Source organism: Acyrthosiphon pisum, chromosome A3 (assembly GCF_005508785.2).
Source record: "Acyrthosiphon pisum isolate AL4f chromosome A3, pea_aphid_22Mar2018_4r6ur, whole genome shotgun sequence".
Classification (NCBI taxonomy): Eukaryota; Metazoa; Arthropoda; class Insecta; order Hemiptera; family Aphididae; genus Acyrthosiphon; species Acyrthosiphon pisum.
This window is the reverse complement of record NC_042496.1, coordinates 7,900,295-7,916,290: the sequence shown is the minus strand read 5'-3', so window position 1 is coordinate 7,916,290 and position 15,996 is coordinate 7,900,295. Positions and strand designations below refer to the sequence as shown.

Below are 15,996 nucleotides of genomic sequence, written 5' to 3'. Positions count from 1 at the left end.
ATATATTTTTACAATAGCAATTGAAAAATAAAAGAAATATATAGTCACGATTTTTTTTTTATAAGCATTTAAAGTTCAAATTTTGACTAAATACGTAAAAATTACGGCAATGTTCAAATTATCTTAGACAGAAATTCATAAAAGTTTTTCTTTTTAATTCTAAGATTTGGAAATTTAATACAAGGCTCCTAACATATTTTTACAATAGCAGTTGCAAAATAAAAGGAATACATTGTCACAATTTTTATTTATAAGCATTTAAAGTTCAAATTTATACGAAATATGTCAAAATTGCGAAAATTTGCAAGTAATTTAGTGGTTGAAAAATCGTAAAAATTTTTTCTTTTATAACTAAGTTTTTAAAATTTGGTACAAGGTTCTCCATAAGTTTTTCTTTAAAAATAATATATCCTAGACTGACAAATCATCTCCGTTCAGAATCGTTTTTCGTATACAATGATATAATATCATTGGATTCAAATTTAATTCCATCCATTACAGTAACCCACTTGTAACCTACTGTACAGCAGAGCGACATCCACGACTTACCCGCCTTTTTTACAATGGATTGTGTCATCCATGGCTTCTACTGTTTTTTTCTAATTAGACACTTATTATGTCAATTAATATAGGTTCTAGATTGTAATAGTGTATATTTATAAAAATAAAATATTTAATACAAGTACTAACAATGCATTTATTTTGTTAATTACAGTTGCTATTAGTTTAATGCCACACACAGAAGAGAATCGATTGACAGATATTTTAAAACTAAACAATCTCATGAAGTGTTAAAAACAATTTATAAATGACACATTTTTTTACTAAGAAAGCTAAGATTGTAGAAATGTTAGAAAAAGCACAAAACATCAAGCTCACCAGTTCAAAATGATTATGGTTAGGGTTCAATATGTTAAAATTATTCTTCACTTTATTTTTTATTATTAATAGCTAGGGTTTGGGACTAATACTTAACATTTTCAAAATATGCAATTACAATATTACTCAAACTTATGCAGATAATTTTTATAATAATTTATTAAATAGTTATGAATAAAAGTGTATAATTAGGGTTTGGGACTTGGGCAATAAAAATGTTTGAAATATGCTATTAAAATAACTAAAATATACAGTTCAAATTAGAGAGGGGCAAGTTATAGAATGTATATTATAAAAATATGCTCTAATATAATAATTGTTAAAAATGCCAACATTTTTGTAAATATAACAGAATATACAAAGACAAACTTTGTACTAGATTTCACCATTTCACAAAATAATTGTACCTATATCTTACCTAGATAATTGAATTATGATAAAAAAAATTCAAGAAGTCCTGAGAGACTGAATTGTGAAGAATGCCTGAACCTATTAGATTCTGGGCGGAGCGAGGCTATTGGTTTTACAATGGTGTTTATTTTTTTTTTTATCTTTTTATATCCTGTATACAAAATTTCTACCAGGAGTGCTTCGATTTCAACATATAGTACCTTATCTTTTAGAAAATTGGATCAAGATGGTACTTTAGAGAGGTCATTTTCCAATTTTCTCAATAGTTATTTAATGCCACGGGAAAAACCATCGAAAAATTACGAAAAAACGCTAAAAATGGAATTTTAATGTCTAACGCTTTGTTTATCACCAGGGCTAGGATTTATATGCAACAGCATATTTTTTTTGCTCCTTCTGATTATTGATTTTGTCAGTTATGTCCACGAATCATTTCATGATGAGATAAATGGTGGTATTTTTATTTTGCATATATTGGATAAAATGCATATTATTGCATATTATATTGAATAAAATTAATATTAGTGCATATTTCGATTATAAGAATGTAAAAAATACAGTATATAGTATATTTCGTAAAACTTGGTTTTTTTGTGAAATATAAATTTTATTTCATGTAATACGCACGTAGTTTATGTGAATTATACATTTTAATATTTTATTTTATTTCTAAATTATATTATCTTAAGACAAACAGCCTATCATTGATATTTTAATAAATAAATATTTTTTTTGTAACTATATTTTAGTGTTTATTTTATAAAAAATTAAATGCATATTTTTGCATATTTTGGTACAAAATGCATATTTTACAATTTTTTATTGCATATAAATCCTAGCCCTATTTGTCACCATAGAAACGAATAAAAAATTATAATATTAATTCAACTTACATGATAAAATAAATAATAACAATATAAAATATCCAGACTGACAAACCGTCTCCACTCAGAATCGTTTTTCTTATACAATGATATTTTATCATTAAATTCAAGTCTAATACAACCATTATACAATGACCCACTTGTAACATACTGCACAGCAGAGTGACATCCACTTACCTGTTTTTTTTTTTCTAGACCAATGTTTGTTACTCAATATTTTATTTATAGCTTATAGTGATAATAATTTAGACTATTTATCTGATTTTGTATGAATATAAAATATAAGCTTTCCATAATAATATTTACCATTTTATTTGCATGGATGATTGCTCTCTCCTAGATCAATCATACTGCAAGCCATGTAAGAATTGTAGCTTGTTGACACTGGGACTCTGAATACCATTCCACTCGGCATACATATGCATAGTTTATATTGATGAGCAGCAAATTTGTTTGACAGTACTACCGGTAAATTTTGTACATCCAAGTAAATACCCGCAGAACTCAGTACTACTGTACCATTTACCGATCTGAGAAATATATCTCCTTCGGCTGACCATTTTATTTTAGATCCATCAATGGTAGTTCCTTCATTACCTTTCAGCCGAGTATAATTTGAAGATTTCAATGTTAGAGTTTCGTTTATTGGACTTACTATCCGATTAGTGTATACTGTGGTTACATCTAAGTGACGGACACCTTCTGGAAGTCCAAAATTTGGAAATGATGTGGTAAAAATAGGATTTTCTGGATCTCCCACTGTGAATGAATTAATGTTTTTAACTTGTGTCTTAGTAAATCCAAGTTCTATAGCAGATTCCAAACCTTGAGAAAAAAAAAATACAGTTTACAATTTAAATGTAGCTTATAATCTCTACCAGATTTAGACAACTTACTTTTATCTTCTGGGTTGACAACATGTAAAAGTATATTGTCATTTTCACTCACCATTTCTAATGGTATATCTTTAAACCCTTCCATAATGCCATCAACTTTATATATATCGTCTAAATCTATATTGCCCATAAGTTTAGTCAGCTCGCTATCAGTTAAAAACTCTATACTCTCCATCCTAGTAGTGAATCGTAAGACGACCATTAGCATAATAGTGGCGCCTAAGCCAATAATTGCAACTACCATTAATGTCCATGTATAAATCCAAAAATACCAATTTGTAGCAACTAATAACCTGTAAAAAAAATATTTATTAAAATTTAAAAATTATAATTTATTTACAGATTTTAGTTAGGTACACATCTATATGATAATATATTTTTGATTAGCTTTGTAGCAGTTTCTTTTTTACCTAACTATTCCCAACTCATTTATTTTTGTAGGCACTAAGATAATATACTTTATAAAAGAAAAAAAATATTGATATGCTTTACAAAATCGAAGTACTTATAAATTAACAGTTTACTAAATATGACTTTTAATTAAAATTGTATACAAGTACAACTCAGTAGGACCGCAAAAAGTGATATGGAATTTAAAACATCCTAACCAAGATCATAACCAAAAAAAAAATTCAGGAGGGGGACGGGGTCCAAAATTTTTAGAATATGGATCTGGACACTTATCTTTTTGTGTTCAAAATATAAAAACTCTTGTTAATCAACTACAAGGGGTCCGAAATCCCCCAGTAAAGGCTTTGTACATAACCATTTATTAATAATTCATGTCTAATGACATTACATTTTGAAAAGATACATTCTCATTCACTATTAATTTAGGTTGGGTCTTGACTGTTGTCTGTCACCATAATTACTATTTGAAAAAAAAATTTTAACTCTTGGAAGTTTTTCCGCTGAAAGATGTTTTAAACAAAATAAACTTGGTCAATAAATATAAATTTTAATATTCTTAACTCGAGGGAATAAATCAATAATAATAAAACATAAGCATAAAATGCATGTTTATTGTTTATGAATACCTAAACAATTAATAGAGTATAATAGTTATGATAAATTAGTTGTACAATTTATGAACTCAAATATTTGATGAAATTTTTCAATATTAATGAATAAAATTATTTTTTACAACTATTATGTAGTAGAAAAACAATATACTCAAGATCTAGGCATCTATTCAAATAATTTACAATCATAATGTATTCAATATTAATTACTTTATTATAAATTATAATATTGTTTTAGCCGTTTTAGGTAAAAGACTAACCAGGAACTGTACACATTTATTAATATATAAAGTGGAATAAAAATAATGGTAGGTAAGAGTATATAGAGACTTGAAGTAATCTATTAAAAATAGTTTAGGTAGTTGGATTTCCTGAATAACATTAACCTATTTTAATATAGTCTATCATTTAGAATACATTTGCCTAAATGTACATTTCCATAACTCACCAGTCATTTTCTTCCGTCTTGCTTTGTTTCTTTGATGGTTTTATTAGACGGTTGGGCAACAATAAATTTTGTGACGCCACATTTTTCAAATTTTTCATCATTTTTAACAACAAATTGTACCTATTTAACAATTTTTTTATAAATAAATAATAATATTGTATTATTGTTATCAAATTATCACTAGAATGTATTTTGTTACTTCTTATCATTTATCACAATAACCTAGACAACCAATGAGAAATGGCGAAAGTCAAGAGCTATGTTTCATTTAGCAATTGGTTGGCGGAAGAGGGGAGAATGGGTATCATAAAATGTGCATCAAATATCAATGCATCGTTATATTCTGTGATCGTACCTAGTTTATTATATCATAGTAATTGGTAATAGTGATGGTAAAATGCTATTTTGTATTTTTTACACACCATTACTGATTCGTTATTATCACATATTAGCGGCTATGACCTATTTGTAAAATATATATTTTTGTAATTAAAATTACACTTTGGCTATTACATGAACAATTTAATATTATTATTTTATATTACCATATTAAATTGTATTATTTATATACAGTTTTATACATAATATTACATTACAATATAATATTATATTATATAACAAAGAGAAGAGAATATATATTTATTATTTACTTAGTTATGTGAAAATTGTAAATACATACAATGTAGTTTCAGTAAGATATTAAATAAATGATTTATGTAGCACGGTCACCTTAGGTTTTTTTTCTAGTTTTTAAACTGTTTTTCGTGCGTCATCTTACGTTGTTAACGCTTTACGGGCTACAGCAACGGTCTTAGCGTAAATCGTGTTGACGATCGCACGTCGATTGCCAATAATATTTTTACCATTGATCATTATTATTTCTCTTGAGTTGTTAATTTATTTTTAAAGTCAACGCGGGCGTTTCATCGTTAATGAATTATCAATAACAGCTGTTTTGAGTGACTATTTTGATTTTCATTTACTATACGCGTGTAAGCACTCAACGGTACGTTTATTGCGGGTTACGATGGAAAACGAGAGAACGTACGAAATACCTAGATTGTTGAAAACAGCCGAGATTGAGCGTGACAGGTACAACTGTTCCCTGGAAGTACCGCACGTCAATATATGCGACATTGTTGCGAGTTGCTGTTTGAAATATTAAAAATCGGCAAAAACCGAAACGAGGGCAACGAAAGGCAGACCATGTTCAGCAGGTCGGAGTTTACCATCAAGTACAACTGCGGCATATTTAAAAAAATATTATGCGCGGAAGCAGCGTCGCACGGGCACATTGATTGCCTGAAACTCGCTCGCGAGATCGGCGTCTCTTGGGACACAATGTCCAGAATGAACGATAATGCGCGCGACCGGGCTGCGAGATCAGCTGGATATCTGGAATGTTTAAGATACGCCTGGGAAAAACGGGTGCCTGTGGGACTGGAAAACGTGCAGCTACGCCGCGAAGAACGGTCACAAAAACTGTCTGGTATACGCAAGGGAAAACAGTTGTCCGTGGGACAAGGAAACATGCGGCTATGCCGCGAAGTACGGATACATGGACTGTCTGGTATACGCACGAGAAAACAGGTGCCCGTGGGACCAAAAAACGTGCAGCAGTGCCGAGTTCAATGGTCACATGGACTGCCTGGTATACGCCCGGGAAAACGGGTGCCCGTGGAATGAGTTTATTTGCACCTACGCCGCGGAGAAAGGTCAGATGGACTGCCTGGTATACGCACGAGAATGTGGGTGCCCGTGGGGCGAGGAAAGGTGCACCTACGCCGCGTGGTACGGTCACATGGACAGCTTGGAGTACGCACGGGAAAATGGGTAACCAGGGGACGGGGAAACGTGCCGTTATGCCGCGGAGTACGGTCACATGGACAGCTTGGAGTACGCACGGGAAAATGGGTAACCAGGGGACGGGGAAACGTGCCGTTATGCCGCGGAGTACGGTCGCACGGGCGTCCTTTGTATACACCAACTTAATAATATTATTGCAGATCATAAATACAATGTTTGATAATTATTAAATCTTGTATCTAGTTTGAATAAAATATTTAAATAAAATGTATTTACATGTTATTGTCTATTTGTCTTAGATGCATATACATTTCAAACTGATCGTACTGTAACGAATCTATGAAACAATACATATTGTGCGCACCAGTACACATTTTTTTTGAATAAATACAAAATAACCAATTTGTGAATCTGATTACGAGAACGATTTGGATGGTAAAAACTTTATCTAAATCAAGTAGCTTATTTTTTAGAATTTTTTTAAATAACAATATTTTTTTGACTAAATTAATTTGGTTCGCAATAACTCTCTTAAAAATATTATTTTTGGAAATTTGCTAACCTGAGTATATTTCTTAAACTATTTACTAATCATATAATTTTACCAATTTTTGTCATACGCTTAGGAAGCATACATTTTTATTTTTTTTGGTCAGTTCTTTTTGTTACACTTTGTATAGTATAATATATAGGTATTATACTCACAGAAATTTCAAAGATTTATATTTATATTCGTAAAACAATTTGAAAATACGTTTGATATTATTCACTGTGGTATAAACTACAAGGATATAAATATAAGATAAATATAATTTTATATAGTTCCAATTAAGATAGGGGTGGAGCGAACTGAATTATCACGGTTACCACAAATCACAATTACCAAACGATACCGCATAGTTGAATATATTCAACTTTTGACAACTAGATCTTTAGGGGAAAATATAAATTTGGTGATCTTAAAGACCGTAAATTATATAGATCAGGATGGTCCAAGGGGATTTAGTTGACAGGGGAACTAATTGACTAACGAGGATCTAGTTGACCACAGGGGATCTAGATAACAAGGTGTATTGATCAATACACCTTGCTAGATAACCATGGGGATCTAATAGGACGAGGATCTAGGTGATACTAGGTGCTTCTTATTGATTGTTCTTATCATGGAATATACAAGATCATAAGATATAAGGTAACAAGGTATAATTGTTATATGTTAATTATTGCTAATACCAGGGACTAATACATAACAAAAACTAATAAAAAACAATAACCTATACAACATTACTAAATATTTACTATGATAAAAGCATAGATTACTCTGTGGCCTGTGGGTAAAAGAATGAGTATCATAATTCCATAGACCATAATCTATATACTGAGGTCTATGCATAATTTATAAGGGTAGGTTCGTCGTCCGTAATTCCTGTGCATATGTGACGTCACCACTGTGTTTTTTTTTTAACCTCAAACAAATATTATCGTACAAATGTATAATAATGTAAACTTCAAATTTTCCGCTTAGTAATTGTAATTTGGTACTCGTAAGTTGTAAGATACTACGATTTCATATTTCTTACTAGAATATTTGAAGTTTACTGAAGAGTGAAGAGTCATTTGTTGTCAAATATGGCTACCGAAAGATACAGCTTTTCGTTGACCACATTCAGGTAAAATACATTTTTATACTACGGTTTGACAATTTTGTTTAATATTTCTATACTATCAAAATTTTACTGTATATTCAATATTAATGCGAATAGTTAATGTTTTACAGTTTTAGTGTAATTTTGTTTGTGTTGCTTTTACAGTCCTTCGGGTAAACTTGTTCAGATTGAATATGCGTTAGCGGCAGTGTCGGCTGGTGCAGCATCAGTCGGTATTAAAGGTTTGTACAATATATAGATTTATTATTTATACTATGCGTATTGTGATTTAATTAATTGAATGTTAATTAATAATTACCTTTTGTAAATAGAATTTGAAGATTTTAGATTAAAAAATAGGTTTAATAATTTATAATTTATTAGAATCCTCATTAAGTATTAACTACATTTTAAATTAGCATTTAGGTAATTTATAACTACCTATATGAGTAATGTATTAATACTAAATGACAAATACAATTAATTCCATGATCTCCTTGAACATATTATTTTAATATATTAAATAATTACCATTATAACAAAATATATACGTACGAAAATTTTAGCATGTCTCAAAACTAAAACAAGTAGTTTCTCAGTTATTAAGATTTGAAGTAAATTGTTTTACAAAAATATAAATTAGATGTAGTATTGGGTCTAGTAATTATCATACTTGGACCATTTTTTAAAATCACGAGTATTAATATCAAGTAGTACAATTTTTAAACCAACATAGCCCTATATCTTTTATCTAACTTATTATCATGAACCTATTTTTCTAAGTACATAAAGTTAAATTACTCAAAAACTACTCGTACCTATTTTTATTTTGATAAGTCAACATTTTCAAAAAAATTATCTACTAAGTAATTTGTATTAGAAAAGAGGATTCTTATTTAAGAAACAACATTTTGTATCTCCTCAGGACACTTCTTTAATAGGTAATACAACAAATTTCAAAAATTTTTAAATATTGTCTAAAAATATTTACAAATTCCAAAAATCTGATTTTGAATAATTGCATTATTAAAGAAAAAAGGGAGATGTTTGCTTGGCGAATCACCCTATATTATACTATCTGTTTTGTTTTTTTTTTTTATGTTTTGAGTTATTTATACATATATGTGCAGAGATCTAAGGGTTCTGTTATTAAAACATCACAGTTTTCTTTTATTGTTTATATTGTACCTAAATTAATAAATTAAAATTAACGCTAAATTTGTTATGTTATTAGCTTCAAATGGTGTTGTAGTTGCTACAGAAAACAAGCGTAAATCTCTTTTATACGAAACAACAGTAGAAAAAGTGCAAAAAATTACACCCAACATCGGAATGGTTTACAGTGGTAAATATGAATATGATATAAATCTAAACTAGAAATCTAATTGAATTTTAAAATTAAAATTCCAGTAAAAACATGTTTTTTTTTTACATAACTGATATTATATTTTTCATTTCAATACATTTAATAAATTATTTTGATAGTTTTAAATACCAATATAAAAATTATAAGTAAAATATTTTTATTTTTATCAATTATTTGAGGACAGTAAAACCTTATTAATTAATGGATTAAAAATTACCATAAATGTAGAATATATATTAGTTATTTAGTACATTTTTTAGCTAGGATGCTTTTTCTTCTGATGTTCCAAAAATAATGAAAAAATCATCAATTTTTAAATTCTACTGATAAGTATTTAGAAATAAAATATAAGAATTACTTGAGATTTTTAATTATTGGTTTTGGTATCTGAAGGTATGGGACCAGATTATAGACTTCTTGTTAGAAAAGCAAGAAAAGAAGCAGCACAGTACCAATTGAAATTCGAAGAAGAAATACCTACAGCTTTACTGGTACAAGAAGTTGCTAGTGTTATGCAAGAATATACACAATCTGGGTAATTATTATAAGTTATTTATTCTATTACATGTGTTTTATTAAAAATAGATATACAACCATCCCCTGGAACTACAATTTTAGTCTTTTTGGAATTTTTTTTGTTAGTTTGTTAGCTTAATATAAGATTATTCCGAATGTTATTGTTCTTACAAAATACTGTATAATGTATGTTGATGTATGGTTAATTTAAACTAGATTTTTATTATCTCAAGTGGATTTTTCAATTTGAAATGTTTTGAACAGACAAAATTGAAATTTCTTGTTTGTTTTGTGCGAAAGTATTGTTTATTTCACAAGAATCCTTATTATTATAACTAAGTATGTAAAGTAAACATTACATATGGGATATCCACAAATTATAACCCTTAGGTTGAGACTATGTTGTATTTGGATTATCACTAATCCATGATTAAAAATAACATGTAAAGAAAATTTTGTTTTACTAAAAGATGAAAAGAAATTACTATTCAAAATTAGAAATTAAGGATTACATGGTATTATTAAAGTTTTAAAATTAAATTAATTGGTTTTTCAGGGGTGTAAGACCTTTTGGTGTGTCATTGTTGGTATGCGGCTGGGATAAAACTGGCCCCAAACTTTATCAGTGTGATCCATCTGGCGCATTTTTCGCATGGAAGGCCACAGCTTTGGGAAAAAATTACGTTAACAGCAAACAGTTTTTAGAAAAAAGGTAAATTAAAAACAAACTTTAAAATATATTTGTATTATTAATTGTTATGCTTATTTTAATTATTAATATGATATTATTTTTATAGAAAGTATCTTTATATTTATGTGAATATTTTTTTGGATTCACTTACCTTATTAGGTATATTAGACTATGAAATCATTAATTGCAGTTATCTTATTATATATTAATGGACAACTGTCTATAGTATATTTACAGCCACACTTCTCAAACTGAGGTGTTCTTCAGTATTGAGCCCAAATCCAAGTGCACTACAGTCCAAAATAAAATATATAATAATTTTGCATAACAGACTATATTTTATTTTATTATCAAAATTTGTCTCCACACATTTTGTCCATTTATTTTTAATATTTAACAAATTCAACTCTGCGACGTCAGTTTTGTCGACTTTGATTGGTATTTTTACCGAAAAGTATATTTTTATAAACAAGTTTTGTTATCAAGATTATCAATAAGAATTGTTATTAATTGTAATATTCACTGTAGCACCCCGACTGTATTTGGTTCATTGGCCAAAAAGATTGTTAAACTGCTGATTTATTGTATATTCAATCAAACTTAATTAATTAAATCATAATATAAAGTTATTATTAACTATTACTTATATCCATTTTTAAACTGTGTCTTAGGTATAAAGAAGACTTAGAGTTGGAAGATGCTATTCATACAGCAATTTTAGCATTAAAAGAAGGTTTTGAAGGACAAATGACTGCAGACAATATTGAGGTTGGCGTTTGTCGTAAGAATAGACACAATGAAATCATTTTTGAAAAGCTTGACCAACAACAAGTGGCTGATTATTTAGCTAATATACCAAACTAAGTTTATGAATAATGTATTTGTAAATGAGTACCAACTAAATATTTAATGTGTTGGAGTTAACAGCTCTTGAATAATATGAGAGAGTATTGTCATCTCATTAAATTTTATAAACGAGTTTATTAATGAAACATAACTAATTTTTCAAAGTAAAGGCATATGGTATTTTGTAAGTACTGTTTTCAATTTATTACCTTTCATGTATTGGTTTTTGAACATTATTTTCATTAGTTTTACATTTTTTATTTAAATAATATTATTATGCTACCAACTAATAAAAATACATTTTTCAAAATTGTTATTTAAAGTTTATATTACATTTGAATTTTCAGTTTATTATTGACACATTTTTGAAGTGATAAATTATAAATATTGAATTGGTAGGTAATTGGTTGATTCAATTAAAAAGTTCATCAGAACATCAGTAATAATAAACATAATTGCGTGTAATTTGTTTATGTAAACAATATTTCATGGTAAAAATAAACAACTAAATATTGTTAATTTTTTTGGCACTATTGATGGAAGTGGGGTACTTAGTGTAGTACAGTGGTGCTTACACATAACTTCCCCAAAATTAAATATTACTAATTGTTGTCTTCATAATATTAAGTTCTATAATCATTTAGCTATGATTATTGTATTGATTTTATAATGATTTGTGGTTTTCCTTTGTGTGTTGTTATTTAAGGAATTTAATTAACTATTCAACCGTTAAACAAATAGTAAAATTTAGCTAAAGTTTTCATTAGCAGATCTCTGAAACTGGCCAACAGATTTTGTTGTGTAGGATCTTGTTAGAATCACTAGCTAGGAGAAGACGTGCAGTGAAGAGTTACAGATCTTTTTATTTAATAGTTAATTTACTATGGATAAGAACTATCTGCCAAAGAAGAAAATCTGTTTAAAATTTTTAGTTTGCTAAAAAGTACGATGTGTGTTCCTCAAGAATAGTACAGCTAAACTCTAAAATAATATAAAATGGTTACAATTTTATAAACAGACCACTAAAATACTGTAATCTTGTGCAAAATGTGTTCTGGTTCAAAATATTTTCGATTTCGGACACTGCCTAAAGAATAATATGGTTTAATCTTATTGCGTCACAAAATATGTATCATATACATATAATTAATAATTCTAAAATATTTAAAAATCAAGGAAATGTAGGCGACCCCAATGTGTTCATTGTTTTTTATAAGCATTTGAAGTTATAATGACAAAATTTGTCAAAATCACAAGCATTATTTTGTATTTAAAAATGTATTTAATAGTCAATTTTAATAGCTAAGGCTTACAATTTTGATACGAGGTTCTTCATAACTTAAGTATTTTATACTGTAACCGATAAATCTTAAAAATATATAATGAACTTTATATTATTTTTAAAGCCATTTGAAGTTAAATTATAAACTTAAACGAAATTCAATATTTGAACAAAGTAATGTAGGAGATTATGAGAATAATCAAAAAAATGATTAAAAACAGCGTTATCAGAATAGATAAAATTCAACAGATTTTGATGTTATCATTATCAAACATTATTATTGTTACTCAATATAATTGCTCTTGGTATTCTTATTTAAATGTTATTTCTTAATAATAATTGGTCCAGGGTCATGGATATTTGATTTTAGACATCTACGCCGCCGAATTGACACGACTCACCTCTGACCAGTGACCAGCCCCAGGTAAAATGGGCAAATCATCCAAAGATAAGCGTGACATATACTACCGGCTGGCCAAGGAACAGGGCTGGCGAGCTCGGAGCGCGTTCAAGCTGATCCAAATCAACAGCCAGTTCAAGGTGCTTGATGGTGTCAAGCGGGTTGTGGACCTGTGCGCGGCCCCAGGAAGCTGGAGCCAGGTGCTGAGCAAGGCGCTGTACTCCGACAGCGACGACAAGGATGATGTGAAGATCGTCGCGGTCGACCTGCAGTCGATGGCCCCGCTTCCCGGTGTCGTGCAGCTGAAGGGTGACATTACCAAGGAGAGCACCGCCAACGAGATACTCGCTCAGTTTGATGGTGGCCGGTTGGTGGACCTGGTCGTGTTCGACGGCGCGCCGGATGTCACTGGGCTGCATGATCTAGATGAGTATGTGCAGGCGCAGCTGCTGCTGGCTGCCTTAAACATTACCACTTACCTGCTCAAGCCTGGTGGCACGTTCATCGGCAAAATATTCCGCGGCAAGGACTCGTCCCTGCTCATCTCTCAGCTCGAGATATTTTTCGGTGATGTAGTCGTTGCCAAACCTTGCAGCTCGCGCAACTCAAGTATCGAGTCATTTGTCGTATGCCGAGATTTCTGGCTGCCCGACGGCTACACACCCACCATGGCCAACCCTCTGATGACCAACGACTCGCGGTCCTGGGACGAGATGGATGTGCATAGAGTCATAACTCCGTTCGTGGCTTGTGGAAGTTTAAGCGGCTTTGACGCTGACAAGACCTACCCTTTAGAAATTGACGGCCTACAATACACTCAGAGAAATCCCGTACAGGGGCCGATTGCACCACCGTATGAGAAATCAAAGCCATTGATAACTACAAAAGGCATGAGTATTGTCCAAACACCTATTGACCAAGGTGTCACCTCTACTGAACAACCATTGGACTGATTTTTATGTCACCGTAAAATTATATTTTCTATATTAAATCTTTTTTGATTTGTAACGTATCTAATAATACATTTTTACCTACGATATTATTTTTGTATTCATTTCTATTTTCTACAACCTGTAATAAAAACATACAAGTAAATTATACTGGTTTGAAACATTTTTAAATAAAACACGGTAACCCTTTAATTGTGATTTACAAAAGTAAACTGATTGCATATAGTTTGTAACTATGCGTAACTTATAAACATAAAAAGACATTTGTGAACTGGTATACATATTTTAATAAAAGTGTAAAACGCAGCATGCTACTAGACATTTTTCTTCTGCAAGTAATATTAAGTAATCATAGTTATGTTTTTAGGTTTAGTGCAATGGAAAAATATCTAGTGGTATGCAACATTCTGTTATACATTTTATGAACTAAGAATTATAGATTCTATTGTTATACTTAAGAGTGGAGAACATTCTGTGATGAGAACATTTTGAAACAATCCATCGTGGTTAGGTCTTTAGTGAAAAAAACCAAAGTATAATTTGTATAATTATGATTATTTTGTAATTTTTTATTTGCGTTTCTATGGTGATAAACAAAGTGTTACACAAAACTGCTTAAGAGTAAAAGAAAGTTGTATCCAACCCAAAAACATCTATGTTAACAATTATTTGAATGTTCTTACTTAATACTTTTACATTGTATTAACTTTTTCTACCCTAGTATTAATAATTTATTAGTTCTTCAATATTTTCAGTATTATTCTAAATAAAAATCTAAAAATATTATTTTTAAAATTTATTATTGTTATACTGGTACCATAATATGTGATTTAACAAATGGAATGTTCAGTCACATTCACATACTCACCACCTACTCACATCCAGTTTTCACAATGTTTTCATAAAAGTCCTGATTATCAGCTTTTTTCATTAGGTACCTACCTGTTTGGCTGATTAGTGTTTTTCTAAATTATTAATTGTACGATACCTACTATTCTGAAAAACCACCCAAATATTGTGATCTCCATACTCATCATAACATCAATTATTTCCATGTTCAACCATTTCAACTGAAACATTTACAGTAGAAACCGTTTATAATGACACCGGTTGTAGTGACATATTGAGTGTAATGATCTTAGATTAAAGGTCCCTGCAAAACTCCTGTGTTGTATGTACTAATTTGTATCGATTTTTATGACGTCTATACGGATGTTATGACGGTTATTTTTGGTTATATTGGAAAAATATTTTATCTATAATGACTTTACTATATTGAAGGTACTATTACAACCGATAATACCGACAATTTCATCTTTGTTTTGTCGTCAGTTTTATTTTATTTTATTTTATCATCAGGGTACGGGTAATCGTCGTGAGATTAAATGTGTTTTGCGTTCTTGTGTTAAATATTTTGAAAAATGTAAAATTTGTAAATTTGTAAATTTTGTAAAATGTGCAAACGAAAGCAATCCACAATCGAAGAAAAAGCAAATGTCATATTTCGTTTAAAAAAATATGAAAAAAATCCCCACATACCTAATGAATTTGGGGTAGGTCACTCTATACGATTTCTAACATATGGAAAGCTTGAGACAAAATCGAACAAGAATATCAAAATGAAATAACAGATTTTTTTAAAAATAATAATTGAATTAATTAATTAAACTAATATGTAAATAATTAAATGTTTTTATCTTTACTTATTTTCTATATTATACATTAAATAAATAAATAATAATAATAATAATATGTATTGAAGTTACAATTTGATTTTAGTCATTTTGGTTATAATGACAACCGGTTATTATGACCTATTTTCTTTGGTCCCTTGAACGTCATTATAAACGGTTTCTACTGTACTTGTATTCTGCAATAAAATTATATTATTCAATAATAAATAAATTACTGATCAGTGGCATATATAGGAATTTTCCGTGGGGGGGGGGGGGT

The 15,996-nt window shown here is 29.6% G+C and overlaps 3 protein-coding genes across 3 annotated transcripts in view; 2 read left to right on the top strand and 1 right to left on the bottom strand.

Annotated features, from left to right (window-relative positions):
• Window positions 1–4,696, bottom strand: part of LOC100572072 (beta-sarcoglycan) — a 6,600-nt gene extending 1,904 nt beyond the window's left edge. Inside the window, exons 1-3 of the mRNA XM_003244374.4 lie at window positions 4,541–4,696; window positions 3,071–3,363; window positions 2,481–2,999 (exon numbers count right to left, since the gene is read on the bottom strand). Of these exons, the coding sequence (XP_003244422.1) occupies window positions 2,485–2,999; window positions 3,071–3,363; window positions 4,541–4,641 (909 nt within the window). The 5' untranslated portion in view covers window positions 4,642–4,696 and the 3' untranslated portion in view covers window positions 2,481–2,484. The remainder of the gene's footprint in view (window positions 1–2,480; window positions 3,000–3,070; window positions 3,364–4,540) is intronic.
• Window positions 4,697–7,839: 3,143 nt separating this feature from the next.
• LOC100159650 (proteasome 25 kDa subunit) lies at window positions 7,840–11,931 on the top strand. Its single transcript, NM_001160397.1, is given in 6 exon segments — window positions 7,840–8,016; window positions 8,158–8,234; window positions 9,227–9,337; window positions 9,752–9,893; window positions 10,431–10,586; window positions 11,237–11,931. Coding segments are annotated over 6 exon segments (720 nt in total). The 5' UTR covers window positions 7,840–7,975; the 3' UTR covers window positions 11,430–11,931.
• A 1,041-nt stretch (window positions 11,932–12,972) lies between these two features.
• LOC100571903 (putative tRNA (cytidine(32)/guanosine(34)-2'-O)-methyltransferase) lies at window positions 12,973–14,191 on the top strand. The gene is given in 1 exon segment (NM_001326674.1): window positions 12,973–14,191. A coding segment is annotated over 1 exon segment (924 nt). The 5' UTR covers window positions 12,973–13,122; the 3' UTR covers window positions 14,047–14,191.
• The last annotated feature ends 1,805 nt before the right edge of the window (window positions 14,192–15,996 follow it).